General features: G+C 38.7%; 1 protein-coding gene across 2 annotated transcripts in view; it reads right to left on the reverse strand.

Annotated features, from left to right (window-relative positions):
- Window positions 1–1,876: 1,876 nt before the first annotated feature.
- The window catches only part of Reps2 (RALBP1 associated Eps domain containing 2), a 180,685-nt gene continuing 158,739 nt past the window's right edge, over window positions 1,877–23,822 (reverse strand). For both annotated transcript variants that reach the window (XM_055615741.1, XM_055615740.1), the window contains 2 exons: window positions 16,284–16,389; window positions 1,877–7,958 (listed from right to left, as the gene is read on the reverse strand). In XM_055615741.1, the coding sequence (XP_055471716.1) occupies window positions 7,890–7,958; window positions 16,284–16,389 (175 nt within the window). In that variant the 3' untranslated portion in view covers window positions 1,877–7,889. The remainder of the gene's footprint in view (window positions 7,959–16,283; window positions 16,390–23,822) is intronic.

Below are 23,822 nucleotides of genomic sequence, written 5' to 3' on the forward strand. Positions count from 1 at the left end.
AGGGTCACCAATTCTAGGAACAAGGTCATAAGTTTTCCTGCCCAAGGAACAACCTGAGGATAACCACAAGAATGGGAAGGTGTCTTAGGGTGGGGCATTTGTGCTGAGCAGTCCACTGACCTTGTAGTAGAACATTTCATGGCACAGAAAATACCTAACATTCCTGAGTCTATAGATAGCTTGCTCAATGTTATGTTAGTCAATCACTTTGTAACAAGCTTGCCCTTGCTGAATGTCATCCAATTGTATAACTGCTAAGCTGGGAATTCCAGTCCTTCCCAAAACCCCAAATAAAAACCCAGTCATGCAGCTGCTCCAGGCTCTCCTCTCTGATCCACGGTGTTGATGATGGTGGAGAGACCAAGCTTAAGCCCAAATAAAGCTCTTTGCTCTTGCACATGTGGTTCAGCTCCTGGTGGTCTTTGGGACCTTAAGATCTGGGCATAATAAGCCAAAAATTGCTGAGTTATACAGGGGTCAGGGGAGCTGCAAAGAGGGAAGATGAGCCAATACCTGGGCTGGTGAGTTCAGATGTGGGGGCAGAGTATGCCAGCCAGGAAGGCCCTGTGACAGTAAAGACTAAGGGATGCTGGGAGAACCTCATGACCAGGTCTGCTTTGCTATGTTAATGGACACTACAGATATTTGTCTGAGGTTTGAGACCTAACAATGGTTACAGACATCAAAGTGCTTCAGGGAAGGGAGAGAGTGACAAAACAGCTCACACGACAGCAAACAGAAAACAGGGAGACTGAGAGGGGCCTGGGACAATCCTCAAGTTTGTGGTCCTTCCTAAAGTCCTCAGAATATTCTGAAATAATAACCAATAGTCTGGGATCCAGCCTTTAATACATGTCCAAACGATAACAGATGGACACTATAACACAGCAGAAAATAATAAAAAGTCTCCAGACAATAGGAGACTTGTGTCTGCCAAAATTATACACATTTTAAAGGTAAGAAGTTGCAGCTGAGGTGCAAGAGTATTTGGTCAGGATTTGGGGATGACTGCTTTATCACTCCTTTGATGGTTAGTGCTGTTAACTTGAAAGAACTGAGAATTACCTGGGAAACAGGTCTCTGGGCAAGCCTGTATGGAATTATCTTGATTATACTAATTGCAATGGGAAGAGCCTTGGATATGGATGGAGGCCACTATTGCCTAGATGGAACCCCAAACTGTATAAATGGTGAAAGGGAACTGAGTAGCAGCATACATTCATCTATGGATGTAATGTGACCAACAGTCCAAGATTCTGCCACCCTGAATTCTCTGCCATGATGGACTGTGAGCTGGAATAAACCCTTTCTCTCTTAAATTGCTTCTGTTAAGGTATTTCATGACAGCAAAGAAGTAAAGTAACTAAGACAATCCCCTTTTTAGTTAAGAACACCATGATGGGAACAGTTTTTGTTTGTCATCGTTTTATTTATTTATTTAGTTTTGACTTTGGGTTTTGAGACATGGCTTCACTCAATAATCTAAGCTGGCCTTTAACCCACTCTATACCAGAGGAGGATAATAATTTGTGATCCTTCTGCCTCAGACTCTAAAATTGTGGGATTACAGGCATATATCCAGTTTAGGAATATTCACAAACTAAAAGAACACTGAGGAAGTAAAGCAAGTAACCTGGCTCCACCCTAAGTCCAGTTTCAAGTCAGCAGATCTTTAAAGTGAGTCTGCTCTGGTGTGCCCTGGCTGCTAAGTGCTTACTGTTCATAGACATTGAAGAACCTGCCGCGTCGGAAGATAAATTAACCAAACCTCAAATTGTGATTTCAATGCAAAGACCCTCCAACTCCTTTCACACTACCTGATTTAAGTGCACATGCACAGGAGACCAAATGTTGACACCAAGATGCCATCAAAACCATTAGTGATCATACGTTTATTTTAATGTAGCACCCCAGTTTCACATGATGTACATTTTCCAAGTTGGCAGTCCTTAACTTACTATGTTCTTCACAGATTTTCCAACAAGTGTGAAAAAGAGGCAGTAAAGTTAGCATGAGTCTACAAATCACAATCCAAATATAGGACGCTCTCAGGGATTTATTTATGTTTAAGGTAATTACACAGAATGTTCCCAATGCTTAGCAAATGAATGAGACTCTGGCTGAGTTAAATATTAGCACAACTTGTTGGCACAATATCATGAAAAGACAGAAAGCATCAAATATATACTTTGCTGATACACTTTTTACTGTTACATGTACCTGTAGTGAAAAAATATAATTTACATTTTTACCTTTGAGGTGAAAATAGTCAGCTCATTATCTCTCTTAGCCGTTAACTATGAAGACTAAAATGGCTTTTTGTCTCTGGCTCACTTAAATACCTAATTTGTGCTGAAGATGAAAAGAATGGCAGCTCTGGTTCTAAAGAAGAGGATGTCCCTGCTTCCCAAGTTAGGTGCTGGGAAAGTTGTCACACAAGTTGATTGGAAACAAAAACTACAACTTAGTTGATAAAAGTGGCATATGATGGGTACTGTGTTCAGTCTCATGGCACAGCACTCTGCAAGAACTTTAGGATCTAGTCCTATCATCCCAGACTGCTACGAACCTGCTACCTGAGGGTTTCCACAATGTACACTTCGAATCCCAATTTAAGCCCTCTTAAAAGCCTGCTGTCCTCTGGTCTTCAGAGTCATAAATCTAGTGGGGATAACTTCCCACAGCCATGACATTAGCTAGGAGCAAGACAGGAGAAATCACAAGCCATGTAAACTCAGCGTTCTCCAACAGTTGCCAGCAAAGCAAGGCTTCTGCAGACAGAGTGGGCACCGTCAGCTGCAATCTGCAGTGCTTTTAATGTATCCCTTACCACCATGTGTATTTAGAGGCAGTAGAAAGTAATCCTATAAACCTAAACTTAACTATCTCTGGGCTGCCCAGCTCATAATCACACAATGGCTGCATATTTATAAGACTTTCTCTGAAAGGCTGTTTGGGGCTGGGCAACAGCTCTCAGAATCTGCATGCATTGCTTTTAAAGTCTGTCTACAATTCTTGGGAGGTTCATATAATTAGATGTATCTCTCTTTGCAAATGGGCAAAGCAAAATGGCCCACAGAAATATTTATTTCAGTTGGCACCAGCGACCAACCTGTCTGTGCTGTCTCTATCAGCTGTGCCAAAAGGGAAGCAACATGTGCAAGCTGAGGATTGCACACATCCAGATCTCTGCTTCTCACTAGGAACTTGAATGACACTGAGTCCTGACACACACAAAAACTGTAACACCCATAACTAAAGTCGAAATTCAACTGTTCTGTTGAAGTCTGAATTTTAAGGGGACACTAGAAACAGAATTAATCGTTGGAAAGAGCAAAGAAAAGCATTAGTGTTGTATTTAGTGTGTGGAGAGGGGAAGAGATTTCTTTAGCCGCTATTCTATTTTCATCACACTCTTAATGCTAAAACGGCATCCTAGTGAGCCTCCTTGTCAATCACATGGGGCATTGTGCTTGTGATGAGATGGTAAATTCTTGCTTTTATGATTGTTAAGACAATTTTCTCCTGATGATGTCTAGTCAGAGGTGTGACTGTAGTTTGTGTGAAAACAAATGTTTTAGATTTAAGGTGTTAATGCTATAATCAAGTTCTTTCTAACTACTGCTTAGAATAAGACATTTGCAAGTGTCTGTCTTGATTGCAAGAATCACATCAATGTTGTCTAAATGAACTTCTAATTATATATCCATTATGGACACAGTTATGAGACCATTCAGGACACAGACAAATATTTAGAAATACTATACAATAAAATCACAGCTAAAGTAAAACATTTTACAATAGTTCAGACATTGGTAGGAAGTCAAAAGAAAAGTTCATGTTTTTGATTACTTATTCCTAAAATGTGCTAAAATGGAACATTTGTGACCCAAGCAACCAACGTTATACTGGAAAAAACTGTAAGCTACTACATATTGAGTTCATTTTTATCACAGTAGTCTATTTAAGAAAGCAAATGCCAACAGGAATATGAGACTGGAATCTGTTCAAAGCAATAGCTTTTGAAAGTTCTGCCAAGATTTAAAGTAACATACTGCATCATCAAAGGTGAGGCATTAAAAGAATAGTTTAATAACATTATTTCCCTTTAAATTTTATTTTTTATTAACTCTTAGAGAAATGTCTAGACCTAAAACTCCTTAGAAAATGGTTTCATATTTAAAGACCAATTAAGTCAATGAAATTCAACATGATAAATAGAAAAGGCTTTCTAATATATTCTTACAATTGACAGAAGACTAACTTGGAATCTATAAAATCAGGCTAGCATCCCAACTCTACCACTAGCTATGTATTTCTTTGGCCAAGAGTCCACAATCAGGAATGTGATTTTCCAGCGCCAGCTAGAGGAAAGAAACACTGGCCCTACCTAGCTCTAACATGTACATGGGCACAGCTTCCAGCTAAGCTGATTTATTTCTCAGTTAGTCCCAAACACTTGTACGATACTTATAAAGTGCTTATATCTTTCCAGCTAGAGCAAACATCTGTCTTGATTGTCACATTACACATCCAGTCTTGCTATTTACCACTTGGGCTTTGCTTTAGGTCTCTGGATAGAAAGGCAGACAAATGCTATATGCCACTTACAGGAAATGTTAAGGCCCCAATAATCTCACGATCAGTTCCTACTGTGCTTTCATCTGGAGGACTAGAAGATTCCCATGCAGGAAAACCATTGAGCCTCAAGGCAATTAAACCCCCATGAATCAAAACAGGGTTAACCTTCATTCTGTAGAATTCTGCACAACAAGAAAATCTCAACTCTCATCCCTCTTCAAAGAAGCTTCTTTTTGTGGTAGGTGGTGATTAATTCCAGAGTAGATTTACAGGTGATTTCAATGTGTTTGCCTTACTATATCATATTAAAGGCTGTCAAAAATATTATCAGGCATTGTAACCCTAAAAGTGCACATCCTAAGAAAACACAGAAATAAAGCATGAATACTAGTCACAAAATAATATGTATTTAGTAGTGTATATTTAGATAGAAACACAAATATTTCCTTTAAAAATCTAGTTCTAAGCAACTAATAAACTGATCAAAATTAAGCCCAGTTAAGAATACTTTGTGTATGTGCATGTATTATTGGTATTTGTTTTAATGCAATGCCTAAGTTAAAATATTGGTGATAGGCTAAAGTTGTGAACTGGCATTTGCCTAGAACGAATGATGTCCTGGGTTTGATCCCCAGCACTACAAGAAATAAATCGGTGAGGCTGGGAAACTCAGAAGGCCTTCATTGTCCAATGCAAGTTTTTGCCTTGACAGGAAACAAGGCCAACTAAAGAAAACTCCAATCTCTTCACCCTGTTCCCCGTGTCTTTTACTTCATGGGGGAAACAATACATCAGGGCTTTTAAATGCTCAGTATAGACTAACATTCCTTAGGGCACGTCTGGTTGGTGGATATGAAGTATGATCCCAAGTAAGTGCATATGCACGGGAAGATTCCGAGATAAAGTGCATGTTACTCTTTCCTGTATCAGCTGTACCAAAGGCCGAGCATGCTGTGAAACATCTGCAGTCGTAACACTGTTGAAAATTGGTCACAGTCCCCACATCCCAACATCCCGGCATATGGAAGAAAAGAGTCACCTAGGAATTTGCACTGACCCATTCATAATCTTAGGAGGGTTAAACTCATTCCCAAGCCCTCCGCACAAGAACAACAAGAAAGGCAGCCAAAGGAGAAAGAGAAATGCAGAAATAGTTCAAGTTTCAGGACTTTCCAAATCAAATCTGATTCAAATCCTTAAATATGCATGGAAGATATTCAACAATTTGTTTTTCTTTGGAAAAACATCATCTGTTTGAACCCTTTTCTTCTGTTGTTCAGCTACTGATAAAGCTTGCCAAAGGAACAGGGAAGTATTAGATAAATGCTTATTTTTACTAAATGCTCTCAACTCCATTGAAATCAACAGCTTAATCTTACATATTGTAAATCTACCCAAAACTACTTCACCAAGGACCATATATGGATATAACCTAGAACCTGTGCTCGGATGTAGCCCATGGTAGCTCAGTAACCAATTGGTTTCCCATAGTAAGGGGAACAAGGACTATCTCTGACAGGAACTCAGTGGCAGGCTCTTCGACCTCCCCACCCCCCAAAGGGAGGAGCAGTCCTGCTAGGAGGAGGACTCTGCAGCCAGTCCTGAAGATGCCTGATAAAACAGAGTCAGATGAAAGGGGAGGAGGTCCTCCCCTATCAGTGGATTTGGAAAGGGGCAGGGAGGAGATGAGGGAAGGAGGGTGGGGTTGGGAGGGAATGAGGGAGCAGGATATAGCTGGGATACAGAGTTAATAAAATGTAACTAATAATAAAAAAATAAATAAATAAAAACATTTCAAAAAGTACCCTGTGCACACACCACATTCCACTATCCAAAGAATGAGTAAGTTAGCAAAACACACAAAAGACAGATGGTATGGCATGCTGTAAGCCTTTCGAAGTAATGCTAACATCAGAATGCTCTGTTGAGGATCAGTGAACCAGGGACCCTATGAACATATGGGTCAGTCATTTCCCACTTTCAGTTGGGCTATACTACTAAATTTCTACAGGATACTGGCTTCTGCACTTTGAGCTTACTTTATATTACTTCCACTAGAGTTCTCTGAGTTCCCCTGAACTGTATATAAAGCCAATACTTCCCAAGAGTACACTTTACAGAAAACAAGTAGTCATATAGCTGGTGAGAAGATTACATTCTTTCATTGTGTCTTCAAACACAAAACATTTGAAATCCAGGCTAAAATAAAAATGACAGCAACAACAACAACCAGGAATTGTTGGGAGAGTTAGTAGCTATTTCCCTTCTCCTCTCAGCCTGGATACCTGAGTTCAGTACCAAATATATAGCAATCCTGGGTGGTTTCCAAGCTCATGCATTTAGAGATGTTCTCCTGTGGAGGATAAAATAAGGATCTGGCAACTATTTAATAAGATCAGGCAAGGCAATTAAAGTAGATTGTGCCTGCCCAAAAATTTAGATTATAAGTTATCTAGGTTAATGGCCTAGATTGGCCACCTTAAACAGTTCATTGCCAAAAATCTCTACTTCACAGAGGTGTAAAAACCCAATAATATTCTGATATTTAATAGAAAACAATAGTCATGTATTATTTATAGCTGATATAATATCAAAATTGTACTAGAGAAGCAGTTTTGGCATACAGGGGTAGGGCACAGTGCCAGTGTAAATCTGAAGCTTTAATTTTCTTTCAGCTTTTGTTTTTTATTATCATCATGCCGAAGACTATCCAGCTGGAATCCACAATATTCAGGAAACCAACCTACTATATGTAACATACACACAAGAATAAAATGGGCATCCTGGTAGTACTTCCTTCATAGGTTCTGTAGTCATTATAAATTCTTTAAATAAATACTGCTCTGAATTATCTGCTAGAAGACTAATTTTAATAAGGAGCAGTATCTCAACATGGTTAAAATGGGAGATAAATGCCACTGGTAAGTTTAATGTTTAAATGGTACTTAGGACTTAACTGGGGGCTACCTGTATATCAGGCAAGTACTCTACCACTGAGCTGTATCCTCTCTTTTTGTTATTTGAGACAGTGTCTCAATAAGCTTCTCAAGATGCGCTTGAGCTGGTGACCCTTCCGCTTCAGCCTCCCAAATAGCTGATAATTAACATTTTTAAGTGCAGTTGAAGACTTTTTTTAAGACCACTGTAAAATACACAACTGAAGTGCAAAAGAGAAAGTCATATAGATTATGTTGTGCTGCTCACAGCTCTTGACATTCAGACATCTATGACAAGTAGTTGGACTCAAACACTCAAAAGAAAGATCTTGGCAGACAAAGTTATCCACTTTCACTGGAGCCTTGAGGATGTCACAACACTGTGACTGGGCGAAGTTGTTCCAATTGGTTTTCCAATGCAATCCGTTCTTGATGGACCTCCTAAATTATACAAAACAGGGAAAAGAAATAGAAAAGGCATCATTTCTTTGGTTCATCTCTTTTCTTTATACATTCAAAGAAAATACAGAAGAGGACCCTCAAACACTAGGACACATATGGCCTGAAAGGCACCAGTTTCAATGCTGGTGATTAGACAATGGAGTATTCACAATCACTAAGCTCAGGTGTGGCTTCATGAGTACCCCATAGCCTCTGTACTGCTCAGCACTGATATGTGTCACCACAGAACAGTAACCTTGAAACAGTCATCTCAGACACAGGAATGGGCAGCCAAGGGCCAGCACGATCACATGAGATACTTTGAGCATGGTACAACTAACCCTACTTCACAGCACAACAGACCAACTAGTTTTTGCAACCCTGCCCTAACCTCACTCCTCTCAGATGGGCTCAGAAGGTAGCAAAGAATGACATTAAATATGAAAAAGCCAATGAGGGAGAACCAGAAGAAAAAGTTGACTCCCAGTACAGAACTGAATTGCCTCAACTAAATTTCTAGATGCAATCTCTGACTTCTTTTCTGGCACAATACTTAGCCAAGGATGAAGGATAAAAAGATACACTGGTCATCCTTCCACCAAAGTCTCTTGTACAGGCTCTTGGAAATAATACAGTTTAACATAATTTCTGAATACAAGGCAGAATAGAGGAACAGCAAACTGCTATTTGGAAATTCAAACTTTCAGTCTTAAAACAGATTTTGCAGAGAGAAAAAGGACACATGAAGGCACTCTTAAGTATAATTGGCTAAGGTGGGAAAGATTCTTAAATGAAGGCTCAACTCTAAGATGTTCCAGAGAGCCAACATACATTGAAAAACTAACGTACAAAAACAAACGTTATTCACTTATTCTCCTAGCAACCTATCTTCTATATCTATCAGCTCTAGGTCAGATGCTGCTCTAGCTGTGATGGTATCACCAAAACCCAAGAAAGAGCAGGCCTGATGGAGCAAATGAGTCTTGTGAAAGTGATATATAAAAGGAATAGTGTTCGCTTGGTAGAGTGTTTCCCAAAAGGCAGGCCATTTCGGGTTCCATCTCTAGTACCACATAAACAGGCCATGGGGCATGTGCCTGGAATCCCAGCACTTAGGAGGTAAGGTAAGGATGATCAAAGGAGTTCAAAGCTATTAGTCAACCTGATAGCAGCCTGAGCTACATGAAACCCTGTTTCAATAAAACAAAACTGGGAAAAAGGCAAAAAGAAAAGGAAAGAGGTGGGCATTAAGCCAAATAAAATGAAAAAAAAAATAAGTAAATGAAGAAAAAAATTATATAAAAATCACTTCATTGAATGACTTTCCAGGATGAAAGTACAATTTACAGTCACACCACCAATGCATGAGGTTCCAGTTGCCTTTCAGTGATAGTGGTTTTTTATTTTTATTTTATTTGTCTCAGCAGTTCTAATTGAGTGTATAGAAGTATGTAATCCTAGCTTTAGTTGTCATTTCCCAAGTGGCTAATGATGTAGAATATCATAATCTCATGTGCATGTGTGTCATCTTTATATCCTCATTGGCGAAATAGCTATTTCAGTCCTTTGCCAATTTTTAAATTGAGATGTTTGGGTTTCTAAGAGTTCTTAATCTTTTTTTTAATTTTTATTTAAATTTTTTTTCATTCAACGTATGTTGATCATATTTTTTACATTCCAATTCGTTCCAGATCCTCTCTACTTCCCTATTCGCCCAACTTCATATTCTCACTCTTTCAAACAGGAGAAAGAACAACAACAACAAAAAAAAAAAAAAACAAAAAAAAACCAGACAAACAAGCTGAAAGAAAGAAAATCAATAGGACAAAAACAGCAAAACAAAAGAAAACAAAAAGTGTATACAGAGAATTTGTTTTGTGTTGGGCAACTACCTCTGGGCATGGGGCCTTCCCTGGAGTGTGCTCATTATACCCATTGAGACTCCATTGGAGAAAGCTGGCTTCCACTTTCCCCGAAGGTTCAACTGCAAGTATCTTCTTAATTAGGGTTGAGGCTTTGTGTCCATGTCCCCTTCTCCAAACTAGGATTTTGTCTGGCTTGGATATGTACAGGCCCTGTGCATGCTGCCATGATATCTGTGAGTTCATATGTGCATAAGCCTTGTGTTTGGATAGACGCTCTTTCCTTGGAGTCATCCACCACCTCTAGTTCTTATAATCTTTCCACGTCCTTTTCCACACATATCTCTGAGCCCTGGAAGGTAGGGTTTTGATGAAGACATCCTGTTTAAGATGGAGCGTTCCAAAGTCTCACTTTCGGCACATTGTCTAGCTGTGCGTCTCTGTGTTAATTCCCATCTAGTGCAAGAACAAGTTTCTCTGAGGAGGGTTGAGCTATGGGGATAGCAGTATGTCATTAGGAGTCATTTTACTCTTCTGTTCCTTTAGCAGGCTGATAGTAGTAGGCTTTCCTCCAGACTTCTTATTTTTGAATTTTAAAATCATGTTTCAATCAGAACACAAATTTTCTGTCAAATAAGTAGTTTGAAAATATTTGCTCCCCATCTGTAACTTGACTCTTAATTCTCTAGTGTCTTTGATAGAGCAAAGGTGTTTAATTTTAATGAAGGCCAATAAACTAAGTTATTTACTTGTAGATTATGCTTGTAATCATTTCTTTATACTAAAGTCATGTCTAACCTCAAATCATGAGGGTTTTTCCATTTGTTTTCTCCTAAAAGTCTTATTGCTTTATGCTTTCCATTTACATGGATGAGTATTTTTCAGTTAATCTTTGCAGATGGGGTGAGACTTAGATCAAGAGTCTCTGTTTGTTACATATGGGTGACCAATTGTTAAACATGCTGGGAAACTAGCTTTTCGTTTAGTTGATTTTACATCATTGTCTTTTATCAAATGGCTTTATTTGTGGGGTCTATTTAGGATTCTGATCTATGTACCACTCTCAGTACTATGCTGCCTTGATGATTGCAGCTTGACAGTGATTTCTTCATTTGTTCTTCCTTCTCACTTTGGTTTTTTTACAATTCCAAGCTCCCCAGCCCTCACATATAAATTTTTGGATCAGCTAGTTTGCATTCATTAAAAAAAATCCTGCTGGGATCTTAATGGTATTGTCATGAATCTAAAGATTCCTGGGGAGAAAAAAGATATCTCTATTCTATTGACTCTTCCAAATATACAAAGAAAGTGTATCTGTACCTTTAAGTCTCCCTGGATTTCTCTCAGCAGCAGTTTGTTTGTTTGTTTGTTTGTTTGTTTCCAGTGTACAAATCTTATGTGTATTCTCATAGATTTGTACCAAGGTATTTCACTTGGGGCAGGAGGTAAGCTACTATGAAATGATATGTTAAAAAATTTCCATTACCAATTATTTATGACTTATATTCAGGAATATTACTGGTTATTTGTGTATTGATCTTATATCCTGGGACCTTCACAAATTCAACTGAACAATGGACTTGTTTTTTAATCCAATTTGCAATAGTATCACAAAAAATTTTGAAGAACTTTTCAAAAGATTATACACTCAAATCTCAAAATCACTCAGGAATTTTAGATGGCTGAAATAGTTATAGAGACTCCTCTACTTTCAGATTAGTAAGATAAACATTGTTAACATGTAAATTCTACTTAAACTTGTTGATAGATTCAATGCAAATCTAACTACAACTCCAACAGTTTTTACTTTGTGGTACAATTCTCAAATTTGCATGAGATAAAAGGCTTATATTATCCAATGGAATCATGAAAAGAGAACATATTGAAAATTTTGTATTAGCACATTTCAAGACAGTATAAGGCAACAGCAATCAAGACTGTGTAGCACAAGGATAGAATAATGGGAAGAGTAAGATATCAGAACTGAACCCACAATTACAGGTTATTAGATGTATGATAATGGCTCCAAAGTGATCCAAGGGAGGAAAAGTGTTTTCATCAAACGGTGCTGGACTAAGAAAATACTAAAATGGGGAAAAAATGAACCTTGACCCTACTGTCACATCATGTACAAATTTCATTTAAAAGTATAAAAGAAAAAACAAAACTTTTAGAAGTCGATATGAATTATTTGATAATCTATAGGTATACAGTTTCCTTATAAAGACAGTAAAAGTTTATGAAAAATGGCAAATGTGGATTATATCAAAATTTGAAGTATCTGCTCATAAAAGTATATAGCTATTAAATAAATAGGTGATACAAACACTGGAAGGAAATATTGACAAACATTTTGTGAGACTGTTTGGGAAGGATTAGGAGGTGTGGCCTTGTTGGAGGAAGTATATCACTGATTATGGGTTCTGAGCTTTCAAAAATTCACCCAGACCCAATCCCTTTCCTGCCTGCAACTTGATAAGACATAAGCTCTCAGCTACTGTTCAAGTACCATGCCTATCTGCACACTGCCATGCTCCCACTGTGATGGTCATGGACTCAAACTCTGACACTGCCAATAAGGCCACAACTAAATGCTGTCTTTTATAAGTTGCCTTGATCATGGATTGTTTTGTTTTGTTTTTGTTTGTTTGTTTGTTTGTTTGTTTGAGACAGGTTTTCTCTGTGTAGCCCTGGCTGCCCTAGAACTCACTCTCTGGACCAGGCTGGCCTCGAACAAAGTGATCCCAGCCCCCCATGTGCTGGTAATAAAGCTGTGTGCAACCACACCTGGCTAACATTTACCAATTATCAACTAATCCTTCTTCTAGGATAAATGAGAATATATTTCCACATAGAAGCATGTCAAAGTTTCTGTGGAGTGCTCTGGCACAAATGGAACATCAACATTATCCCTCCCTGGAAAGTTCATGGGACATATTTGGAGAGTAGGTAAAAAGAATATAAAAGCCACAGGTTGTAAAGAGGACTAAGGCTAAACAGTGTTTTCTGAGTATGACAGAACCATAGTGCACTCATGAACTCATAGAAGTCATGACTGCCTACAAAAGATCAAGTCAGTGAACATTCAAACATGGGTGGGGAGGGCCCATAGGTAGAGAAACTGTTGGCAGTTGATAGCTGTTACCCAAGAGAAAGTCATTTTTCTTTAGGGATGTGACCAGCTAGCTAGCTGCAGTGGATTGCCCTATACCCACACATATAGGGGGCAGCACAAGTTAGACTTAGTGGGTTATATTAAAAAGACATGAGGGGAGAAGGGGTAAATATGGTCAAAATACAGTACATGAAATTCTCAAAGAGCAAGTAAAAACATGATATTAAAACACATGTTCAGTGTCCAAGTGGGTTCCATAGCAATGGGAACAGGGACTGCCTCTGACGTGAACTGATTGGCCTGCTCTTTGATCACCTCCCCCTGAGGGGGGAGCAGCCTTACCAGGCCACAGAGGAAGACAATGCAGCCAGTCCTGATGAGACCTGATAGACTAAGATCAGAAGGAAGCAGAGGAAGACCCCCCTATCAGTGGACGTGGAGAGGGGCATGCATAGAGAAGGAGGAGGGAGGGTGGGACTGGGAGGGGAGGAGGGAGGTGTTCATGGGGGGATACAAAGTGAATATAGTGTAATTAATAAAAAATTATAAAAAACACATGTTCAATGACTCAGTTTTATTCACAATGTTCTAAAACTGTAAACATTTCAAGTGTTCATCAATAGACCTAACAATGAAATTGTGGCATATTCACTCAGTGTGATATTAGTTAGCAATGAAAGGAGTGAATTCCTTATGCACACAACAAAAGAGATGAATCTCAAAAACTTTATCCAGAAGTATTTGTTGTAGGATATCATCGTGTACAGTTATAGAACAGGCAAAACTGTGGTATGAAAATATCAGAATAGTGGTTTGGCCTGTGGATGGTGTAGGAGTAGAATGGGAAAGAAAGTGGGGACACCTCTTATGGTGATGGCAACAGTCTCTAAATCCATAGTTTAGCTTCTACAAGTATATACTGAATTGGAAGTTCTGGTTTCTTTGAAGACTCAGTTGAGTCATGTGATGTTTTCCTAGAAGCTTTCTTGTGAGAGGGCAGGTGATATTTTGCTGGAGGTTGGCTTGTGAGAAGGCATGGAGATGTTTTGTTGTGAGCTCTCTCGTGCAAAGGGCATGACTTTTTCCAGCTGAGAACATCTATGGGTGGAATCTGAGGAGAGTAGGTGATATAGAGAAGCCCACAGACAGTGAGACATCACTTTCTGGATCAACATCGCTGAACTGGTCTTTGTGCTTCCACACTTGACTTCACAGAGAGAAACTTCCCAGAAAACTTCTCAGGGCAAACCAACTGAGTCTTGAGGCTTTCACTGACCTGTCCAATCTGCTGAATCTTGCTGATTCATGTTGCTGCTTGGTATTGGCCTTTGGACTGGACTACTGGCATCCAGACAACTAAGAGTGGTCTCATCCCAAAGAACTACTTCTAAAAAGGTCTACAACCCCCTTTACCTAAAATAACCTTTTTCTCCACTACCTCTGGTCAGTGGGTGGGAGGGAGGTATAAGCATCTAGGAACACTAAATAAAGAGGTTAGGTGAAAAATCTAAGCCTACAATATACATTTGTCATAAGTATGCAGTTAAGATTTTGTGTGTTAAATTTCTCATCATAAGAAAAAAAATTTGTAATCTACAAGGCTATCCTATTCTGTATATATAGTGAGTTCCAGGACAGAAGGGACTATGTAGAGAGATCCAGTTTCAAAAAATTGAACTCTATTTAAAAATGTATATGCTGAGATATTTTGAGAATATATACAGATGTTGGTAATTTATTTAAAGATATGTCAAAATTAACTGATGAATAGAGCAAACAGACAAACCACATACATACAAGTATAATAAAATGTTAGTGGTATAACTGAAGGAGTAGCTGTACAAGACATTTTTTTTTCAAATTTTCTATGTATTTAAAAGTTCTGGAATAAACAGTCTAGGGAGAGGTGGTAGGCACATAAATGAGAAGTCAGGGATGGACAAGAGTAGGGAGTGCTAAAGCAGCACCTGTGGAGTAGAAGGCAAAGGAGGATAAAGCACAGCATCTCAGTCACAAACACTGTTTCCAGATGGGCATTGCAATGCATAATTGCCAACTTAGAGCTCAGAAGGTTGAGTCAGGAGGATTTTGAGTTCCAGGCCAGCCTTGGCTACATATTAAGGCCCTGTATTTAAAAGAAAAGAAAAGAAAAGAAAAGAAAAGAAAAGAAAAGAAAAGAAAAGAAAAGAAAAGAAAAGAAAAGAAAAGAAAAGAAAAGTAATTTTACAGGAGAGGGTGGTCATTTATGTAGATTCTTCTAAAATCCCATTAAACAAACAAGCAAACAAACCAAAGCCCATTAGACCTTGCCATAAGAGCAATGTGGGAAAAGAGAAAGACCATGCTCAGGTGGGGGAGAGAAAACAGTAAGGAAGGAAAGACAGTCAGTGAGAAAATGCAGATGAAGGAGGCCAGAGAAATGGAACAACAATTACTCAAAGGGAACTACTAATGCTGAAGTATGTTTACATTCGGGTTGAGGATAACCCAGTAAAATCATGTCCCACCCAAACATATTCAAGTCCTAATTCCCAGGACCTGTAAACATGAGTTTTATATGTAAACAAAATCATGTGAGGATAACAAAATCATGATAGATTAGGTCAAGCCCTAATCCAATGACGGGTATCTTTCATCAGAAATGTACAATAAGAGCAGGTAACAGACAAGACACGGGAAGAATGTCACATGACAATGGAGACAGAGACTGCAACTTTATGTACAGGCCAAGAAATGGTAAGGATTGCCAGAAACTGCCTGGAGTTGGGAAGTGGTAAACAAGGAGTCATCTCTAAAGCTTTCAAAGACAGCAGGGCTCTGATGACACCCTGACTTCAAACTCCAGAGCCAGGACAGAATAAAGTAATACTGTAGGATAGCACCACATTTGTAGTATATGGTTAGAGCAGCCTGAGAAACGGATGCAGAGGAGACATGATGGAGAGAAACAGGTGAGAAAAGCAGGGATAATGTCCTTGAGAAAGCAAAATGGAACCGTTTCCAAGGTACCAGAAGAGGGGTTAACCCAGGCTGCCTACTTCCACAGAAATGTAGCATCATTCATAAACAGTCTAAGCTTACTCAGAAGCTTTGACCAACAAAGAATACAGAGTTTGTAACAGGCTTTGGTTCCTTTTAACTCCTACATGCTATATAGCCTCCATAGTGAGGTTAGCAGTCTTGGTATAAGCATTCAAGAATCGACCAATAGAACTTAACTAAAATACATTCATTCTTCATGAGCTTAGAGAACAAAAGCAGCTCTTAGTAAAACGAATGGGAATCTGATAGTCAAAACAAAAAGCCAGCTTAGAGTGAGGGGATCCCAGTGTAGGGAGCAGCCCTTACCTTCAGCTGCTGCTGCAGCTCGCTGTTCAAGCGGGCCAGCACGGCATTGGCTTCTTTATTTTTGCGAATAGCAGTCTGAATGGCCTTCTTCTGCTTGGAAGATTGCCTGTAAAATAGCGCAAACATTTCGGTGAAAAGAGACTCAGAGGTCTGGACCCTTTCTTGCAAATCAGAACTCAGATTCATGAGAGGTGCTAAACTGACAAAGGTTAACATCCCAGGGCTCTAAAAATAACATCTCATGTTCTCAGGCCAGCAAGACAGCAGGCATGTAGGGACATGAGACAGATTTGTCAAGATGAATTATTTACACATGAAAGCTACTCCCCATTTCACAACTTGAATAAAGGCTGTGAATTGTGTCTTTTCAAACAATTGTGTTTCAATTTTCTGATAATTCTTATTAGCCAACTGGCCCTTTTTGTATAAGCATTAATGGAATTTACTTCAGTGGACAAAACTGGTGGAAAAGAACAGAACATTCTCTTAAGCAGAAATTCTACATTAATTTAGCAAGACTGCCTAATTCGTTTTTATTTCTTTATGAGGGAGAGAATGTAAAGCTTAATATGTACCAGAATATATCTGAGGAACTTGACAAAAAATGGAGAATGCTTTTGTACCAGCATACCTCAGCTAAGTCAGTACTAAATTCAAAGAACAGGCATAACTAGGGAGATCATGTGTTCCTCTCACATGATCTATTAAAGTCTCTGCTTACACTGTTTGGCCGTAAGTCTTCTTAGTACCCTCTTGATCTTTTAAAACTGTCCATGATGGGCATGATAAATCAATATGGTCACCACAAGTATAACTTACAACCTCTTATTCCCACAGCAAGAAACACAACAAAAGTACAGCTCTACCCTATAGATATGATGATTACTTTCTCAGTCTATACTATGTTAGCCAGCCTGCTAATCTGTAGATTAGCCCCTTCCAGGGTAAGCATAAAGGTTATTTGTTTGGGCCACCTACAAGCAGGGAAGAAGCTTTAAAAGTCTGCTTGTTTATAAAACAGAGATTACATTTACACTTGTGGTTCTAGGATTTAAACTCAAGACCTCATGCTTGTGCTTTACCCACTGAGCCATCTCCCCTACTTTTTAAAAAATAATTTCCTTAGCAAACATGCATTGAGCAAAGTGAAAGGTTTCATAATGACATTTCATTCAAATATACCATGCACTTTGGCCAATATTCACTACTCAATACATTTTCCTGCCATGCTTCCTTTCCTACTAGGTCCCATCATCTTCACAAATGTCTCCTTCTTGTTCTCATGTTGCACATGTGTGCATGTGTGTATGTACACACGTGTGTGTGTGTGTGTGAGAGAGAGAAATTATCTGGCTTTCACATATAAGAGTAATTTTTAATTCAAAACTTATTTACTGAAGAAATAATATATGTAATAGTACAATAAAAATAAACTAATACCACAAAGGACAATTTTGAGAATAATAGCAACATAACAGAAACAAAATATAAATAACATAAAAAGAATGCTTAAATTTTGATACATGGTACATTCCTTTGCTTTACAACAAACTTAAATTTAAATGTCTACTAGAAAAAAAACTGCGTCTCAGTCATATTTTAGTGCTTTTTCCAAAAGGACAACATTCTAGAAGACTTTTTCTTGTGCTTTGGGATGTTTTATATTCAGACGTTTGTTCAAGTACATAGGTTCAGTTTCAATTGCACGTCTACAGAGCTTGCACTGAGTCCAATCTACTTCTGAGCAAGTCCTATCTCAAGTTCTCAAACTGTTGATTCTTGAAATGAAACTCATTTCAGTTGTGGATTTTTTAATAAATTGAGATGAAGTAAAGCTCACCCTTTCCTCCCTGCAGGAACAAATAGCTATTATTCAAGTTTAGAAACTCAAGTATTCTTTCTCCTCTAAAGAACATTAGTTACTGGCATTTCTGGTAAGGCAATAAATATCCCATGATAATATTCAATATATGTACAAATATTAACACTTAATGTCAACAACAAAAAAGAAAAACACAATGGCCTATAAAAAGGATGAAGAGACAAGTTTCACAAGTTTCATGGGACAAAATATGTGAAAGCAACAAATCGAAAAACGTATTTCTATTCAGAATACAAAAAGTTCTCAACACTCAGAGCATTGGCATTTCTCTCTCTACTTTTTGAGTATACATCTGCCAATGCTACAGCAGCAACAGCCTCATGTGTTTTAATCCATGCCTCCCCTACCATGATACACTGTAGCTCTTCAAACCTTGAGCTAAAACAAGCCCTTCTCCCCTTAAAAGAAAGAAAGCAAAAAAGCAAAGAACTCAAAATACAACAGTAAAAAAGAGAGAGAGAATTGGAAAATCATCAAAGGAGCTAGGTGTGGTGGTACATGCCTTTAATCCCAGCACTTGGAAGGCAGAGGCAGGCAGATAGCTATGAGTTCAAGACCAGCCTGGTCTACAGAGCAAGTTCCAGGACATCCAAGGCTATATAGGGAGACCCTATCTTGAAAAACAAACAAAAAAAATAATCAAGGGATAGGAAGAGTTGTATCACCAAAGAGGATGTGCGGTGGCAAACACACACACACACACACACACACACACACACACACACACACACATACACACGAAAAGTTTTCAACATAACTAACCTTCAGAGAAATACAAATTAATATCACAAGGACATAGAGTTACACACCTAATGAAACAGCTAAAATTAAAAAAAAAAAAGGAAAAACACCAAATTCTGGAAAGGACATGGAGAAACTCAGTGTCTCTCTCACACACTGCTGGTGGGAGGGTGACATGGTACTGCCACGCTAGAAGATAACTTGGTTAACTTCTTTTAAAACTACACATAGCAGACAATCCAAAAGAAATCACAGTTCAGGATACTTATCCCAAAGGGGGAAAAATCATGTACAAATCAAAACCTGTGCAGAGATACTTGCCGCAACTTTATTTGTGATGTTCACCAAATACACACAGCCAAAATTATCACTTAATAGGAGAGTGTCTAAACAGACTGCTGTATCCATGCCACAGAACGCTGGTGCACACAGTGCTGCCTGATACATCTACCACACTTGGGTGGAAGTTAAGGAGTGAAAGTTTGCCTTTCTTTGGTATTAGTGTCCTGAACTGCTTTGTTTGTTTCTTTTTGCTTTTGTTTTTTTTTTTCAATGTACTAAATGTTTGCTGAGGAAAAAAAATGTCAAATCCATACGGTTGCATGCTACATGGTTCCATTTACATAGCATTCTTAAAATGATATGAATGAAAATTTGACAAGTGTTTGCTAAGGACTATGAATGTTAGAGAATAGGAGGTAAGTGTGACTTCTCCTCAAACATGGTGATTACAGTGATTGCTACACAAATCTACACAATAGGACAACATGTGATAAAACAGTATAGAATTATCCTGGCTATAGTTAGGTAAAATGTAATCATTGGGACAAACTGTGAAAGAGAAACAAGTTTGCTTGGTATTACTTTTTGTTAGTTTCTATGGATCTATAGAGTTCAAAACTTCAAGTTTACAGAAAGAGATCAATCAGAACCAGACGCCTCTCTATCCTTAACCTATTACCATGTTATGTGAGTCAGCCTAGAACAGCTTCTCTTTCTCCAAGAATGTCTCCATTGTCTCTCTCTTTCCACATGGGAAGATACCTTGTATTCACGCTTGTTTGATGAAACCCTCACTTGTAGTTTCCCACTTGAATGGATGCTTGGGCATACATATCTAATATCTAAGCAGCTTCTCTCTCCCAGGTATGTGAGTGATAGTTATGAGTCCAGTTCATCCTTGGTCCTTCATAGCTAGGCAATCAACCTCAGTAGCTGAAGGTCATAGACTTCTTCACAGAAAAAGCAAAAAGTGACAAATACCCTTTAGAAGACTAGAAAAATTTCAGAAAGAGCCCAAAGGTTTGTAGTCCCTGTTAATTATATGTTCCTGCCACTAATTTTTATAAACCACCCCTACCCTACCTCCTCATAAGGAATATGACTCCTCAAAGTTCTATGAGTCAAGAAAGAATATGCTAAGATATTCCAAAGTGTTGCTTTTGGATTTTTTTTTCTCCTTTACAACCAAAGGAGTCCTAAGTAAAACAAAGCTGAGGATCCAATTTAGACATCAATGTTAGGTCCAGGACACCTGTTAAAAGTTCAGGAAAAGTGTTTATCATGCCTCTTAATTTCTTCTGAAGTTCTCTCCTAAAAATTCCTGTAATGTTTTATTCTGTGTTCCAATTTGGGCTATAGCTGGCCCAGTTTCAAAGGAGAAAGACCTCTGACTAACAGTTCAGCAGATAACCGTTTTGTTTCATCCCATTGCATGCCACACTGTCTGCTGATGTGGAACAGAAGCCCTGTACAACACTGTCAACACAAGATTTTTTGTCAGAGTACCTCTCAAAACAGTTTTCATGGTGATGAGGATTGATCTCAGGGCCATGTGCATATAAGGTAAGCTCTCTACCACTAAACTACATCCTGAGTCCCAAAATCTATCCTTATGCCCCCTTGTGTTCCATACTACATAACTCTTCTATTTCAGCTAGACATGTGGCCACCTGCCCTGCTTTCATTGTTTCATACTGTTGTGTGATAAAAATACCCCAACAAAAGCAATTTAGACAAGAAAGGGGTTAGTTTGGTTGACAATCCCAGGTTTTAGTCCATCATAACAGAGAAGTCACAGTGGCAAGGAGCTCAAGGCAACAAGTCATATCATGTCAAGAGCACAGAGATGTAAATGCATGCAGACCTACTTCTGCTCTCAGCACCCAGGCCTAGGTGATGGAGGCCCCCACAGTGGGCTGGATCTTCTCACATAAATTAACAATCAAGACAATTTCCTTATAGACATGCCTACAAGGCCAGCCTGATCCAAACAATTCCTTACCTAGGACCCTCTTCCCAGGTGATTCTAGGTTGTATTGAGTTAACAGGTAAGAACTGATCATCACGTCACCCAACCAAAAAGTATCCTTCCCCGCTGCCTCAGCAGGTGAGTAAGATACATGTGACTAAGTTTTGAGCCAGTAAGATCTGAAAGATCTCAGCAATAAGCTGGCTTATTTCTCTATTTGTTCTTTTTCCCTTTCCATATGCCCTGAAATATAAATATGTGGGTGACAAGTCACCATTAGCCTCATGGATAAAGGCAAAAGACAGCATAACCTAGAACAGGAAGACAAGATGCCTAGCTTCCTGAAAAAAGAAATCCCACCCTTCTGAAATGTATTTTCTGTTTAAGTAGTAAACCCAAATTTAAAATATATAATGTATATTGCTCACTCTTTGAAACCCTGATACATGTGTACATTATACTTTTATAATTTTTAAAGCATATAAGCTAAGCATAGTGGCTCATGTCTCTGAAACCAGCACTCAGAAAAATAAGTCAAGAAGGTTTCTATGAGTTTGAAGGGAGCCTCAGCTATGTGGTAACTTCCTGGCCAGCCTGAGCTATTGCATGAGACCTTATCTGAAAAAAAAAATTCTTCCCAGAAAGAATATAAATAAGAATCTCTAAATGAGAAAAATATTAGAATGGTTATGCTGGCTTGCATCTATCATCCCAACATTTGGGAAGTGAAAACAAGGTGGATTGGGAATTCATCATCCTCAGCTACACAGAGAGCCAACCATGACGACATGAGAGCCTGCCTGCTTAGACTTCTCCCTGGGCCTTGATTTCTCCCAAGGAAACTGGGTGCATCTTCTAAATCCAAAACTTGTATTACCCTTTCCACAGTTGGAAACTGGAGGATTTCCATCCAGGGATTCAAGCTATCAATCCCACAAACAATCCCATTACATCAAGAATGAGAATGAAAAGAAAAAAAAAAAACCTGCAACCTCACTGAGAACATCACGCAGGTAAGTAAACAGTCTATACTAGCTGCTAGAACATACTCTGGAGTTACAGGGAAGAGCAGAGAATATAGAGGCTGGCCCAGAGCCATTGTACTGTTACCTGTTGCCCCTTGCCTCCACACTGCGTAAGTAATCCTACTTTCCAAAGGTTCATCTTTAGTGAACAGGAAAGATGCAGCAAAGAAACAACTAAGCCAAATTCATGTTTGTCTTCATTAATGATGACACATTATGAATGTCTATTGCAGTTTACTTGGACAAACTTACTAATTTCTTTGTGTGGACAATGTAATACGAAAAGTGAATTTGTTTCCGACAATGATTCATTTTTATGTTAATTTCTATAAATGCTGATGACAGCCTTACAGCTAGTCTACTTTATTTTTAGCCTTTCTCGGGGTTCGGTTGGAGAATTAAGGCTTAGAGAAAATGATTGTAACTCTTTTTCTTATGTTCCCCAAAGATAGTACATAGCAACAAACACTGTAAATGAGAAAGAAGTAGGGGAGGTGTAACTTAGCCATACACAACACATGTCTAAGAGAATCTGAGCTTCCATCTCTCTCAAAACTCTGTCTGAGGAAGACCTGTAGGTCAACAATTTTGTATAGTCTGTATCTTGCTCCCAGCCTTGTAAAATTATAAATGCTAGATTCCTTCCAGTCATGCCAAAATAAACTAGTCTTAGAACTAAAATCAGCTGGATAAAATACTCTCATGTGAAAAATATAGGCTGTGACTATTCACACTGTGACCTGTACATTAGTCTCTCAGCTAAATATTACATGGTCCTCACACTAGCATGCTGAGGGACATTCACAGAACATATGACTAGAAGAGGACACCATTTCAATAAATACTGTAGGCACAACTGTATAATTACCATGTCAAATAATGAAGTTGCACCCCATCTTCACATGAGACACCAAATCAGCTCAAAATATACCCATAGGTAGGTGTCAGCATCAGCTATAAAGTGACAAGACTTTTATAAGTAAATAATCTTTTTTAATTTAATTTTATTTTATTAATTACACTTTATTCACTTTGTATCCCCCCATAAGCCCCTCCCTCCTCCTCTACTAATCCCACCCTCCCACCCCCTTCTTCACCCATGCCCTCCCCATGTCCACTGATAAGGGAGGTCCTCCTCTCCTTCCTTCTGATCTTAAGTCTATCAGATCACATCAGGAGTGGCTGTACTGTCATCTTCTGTGGCCTGGTAAGGCTACCCCCACCTCAGGGGGAGGTAATTAAAGAGCAGGCCAACTTGGAGTAGGCAACAGTTTCTTAAATATAACACTAAAAATAAAACTAACAAGCCAGACATGGAGGTGTACAACTTCAACACCAGAATTCAGGAGACAGAGGCAGGTGGATATTTGTGAGTTCAAAGCCAGACTGGTGACAAGTCAAGTTATAGGTCAAGCAGGACTGTATAATGAGCTCTTCTCTCTTCTCTCTCTCTCTGTCTCTCTCTGTCTCTCTCTGTCTCTCTCTCTCTCTCTCTCTCTCTCTCTCTCACACACACACACACATACACACACACACACACAGAAATATAAACTTGGTACTTCAAAATATACAAACAAAGAAAATGAAAAAAAAAACAAAATAACAGAACAGGAGAAAATATTTGAAAATCATGTATCTGT

Source organism: Psammomys obesus, unplaced genomic scaffold (genome assembly GCF_907164565.1).
Source record: "Psammomys obesus unplaced genomic scaffold, mPsaObe1.curated_primary_1811, whole genome shotgun sequence".
NCBI classification, from domain to species: Eukaryota; Metazoa; Chordata; class Mammalia; order Rodentia; family Muridae; genus Psammomys; species Psammomys obesus.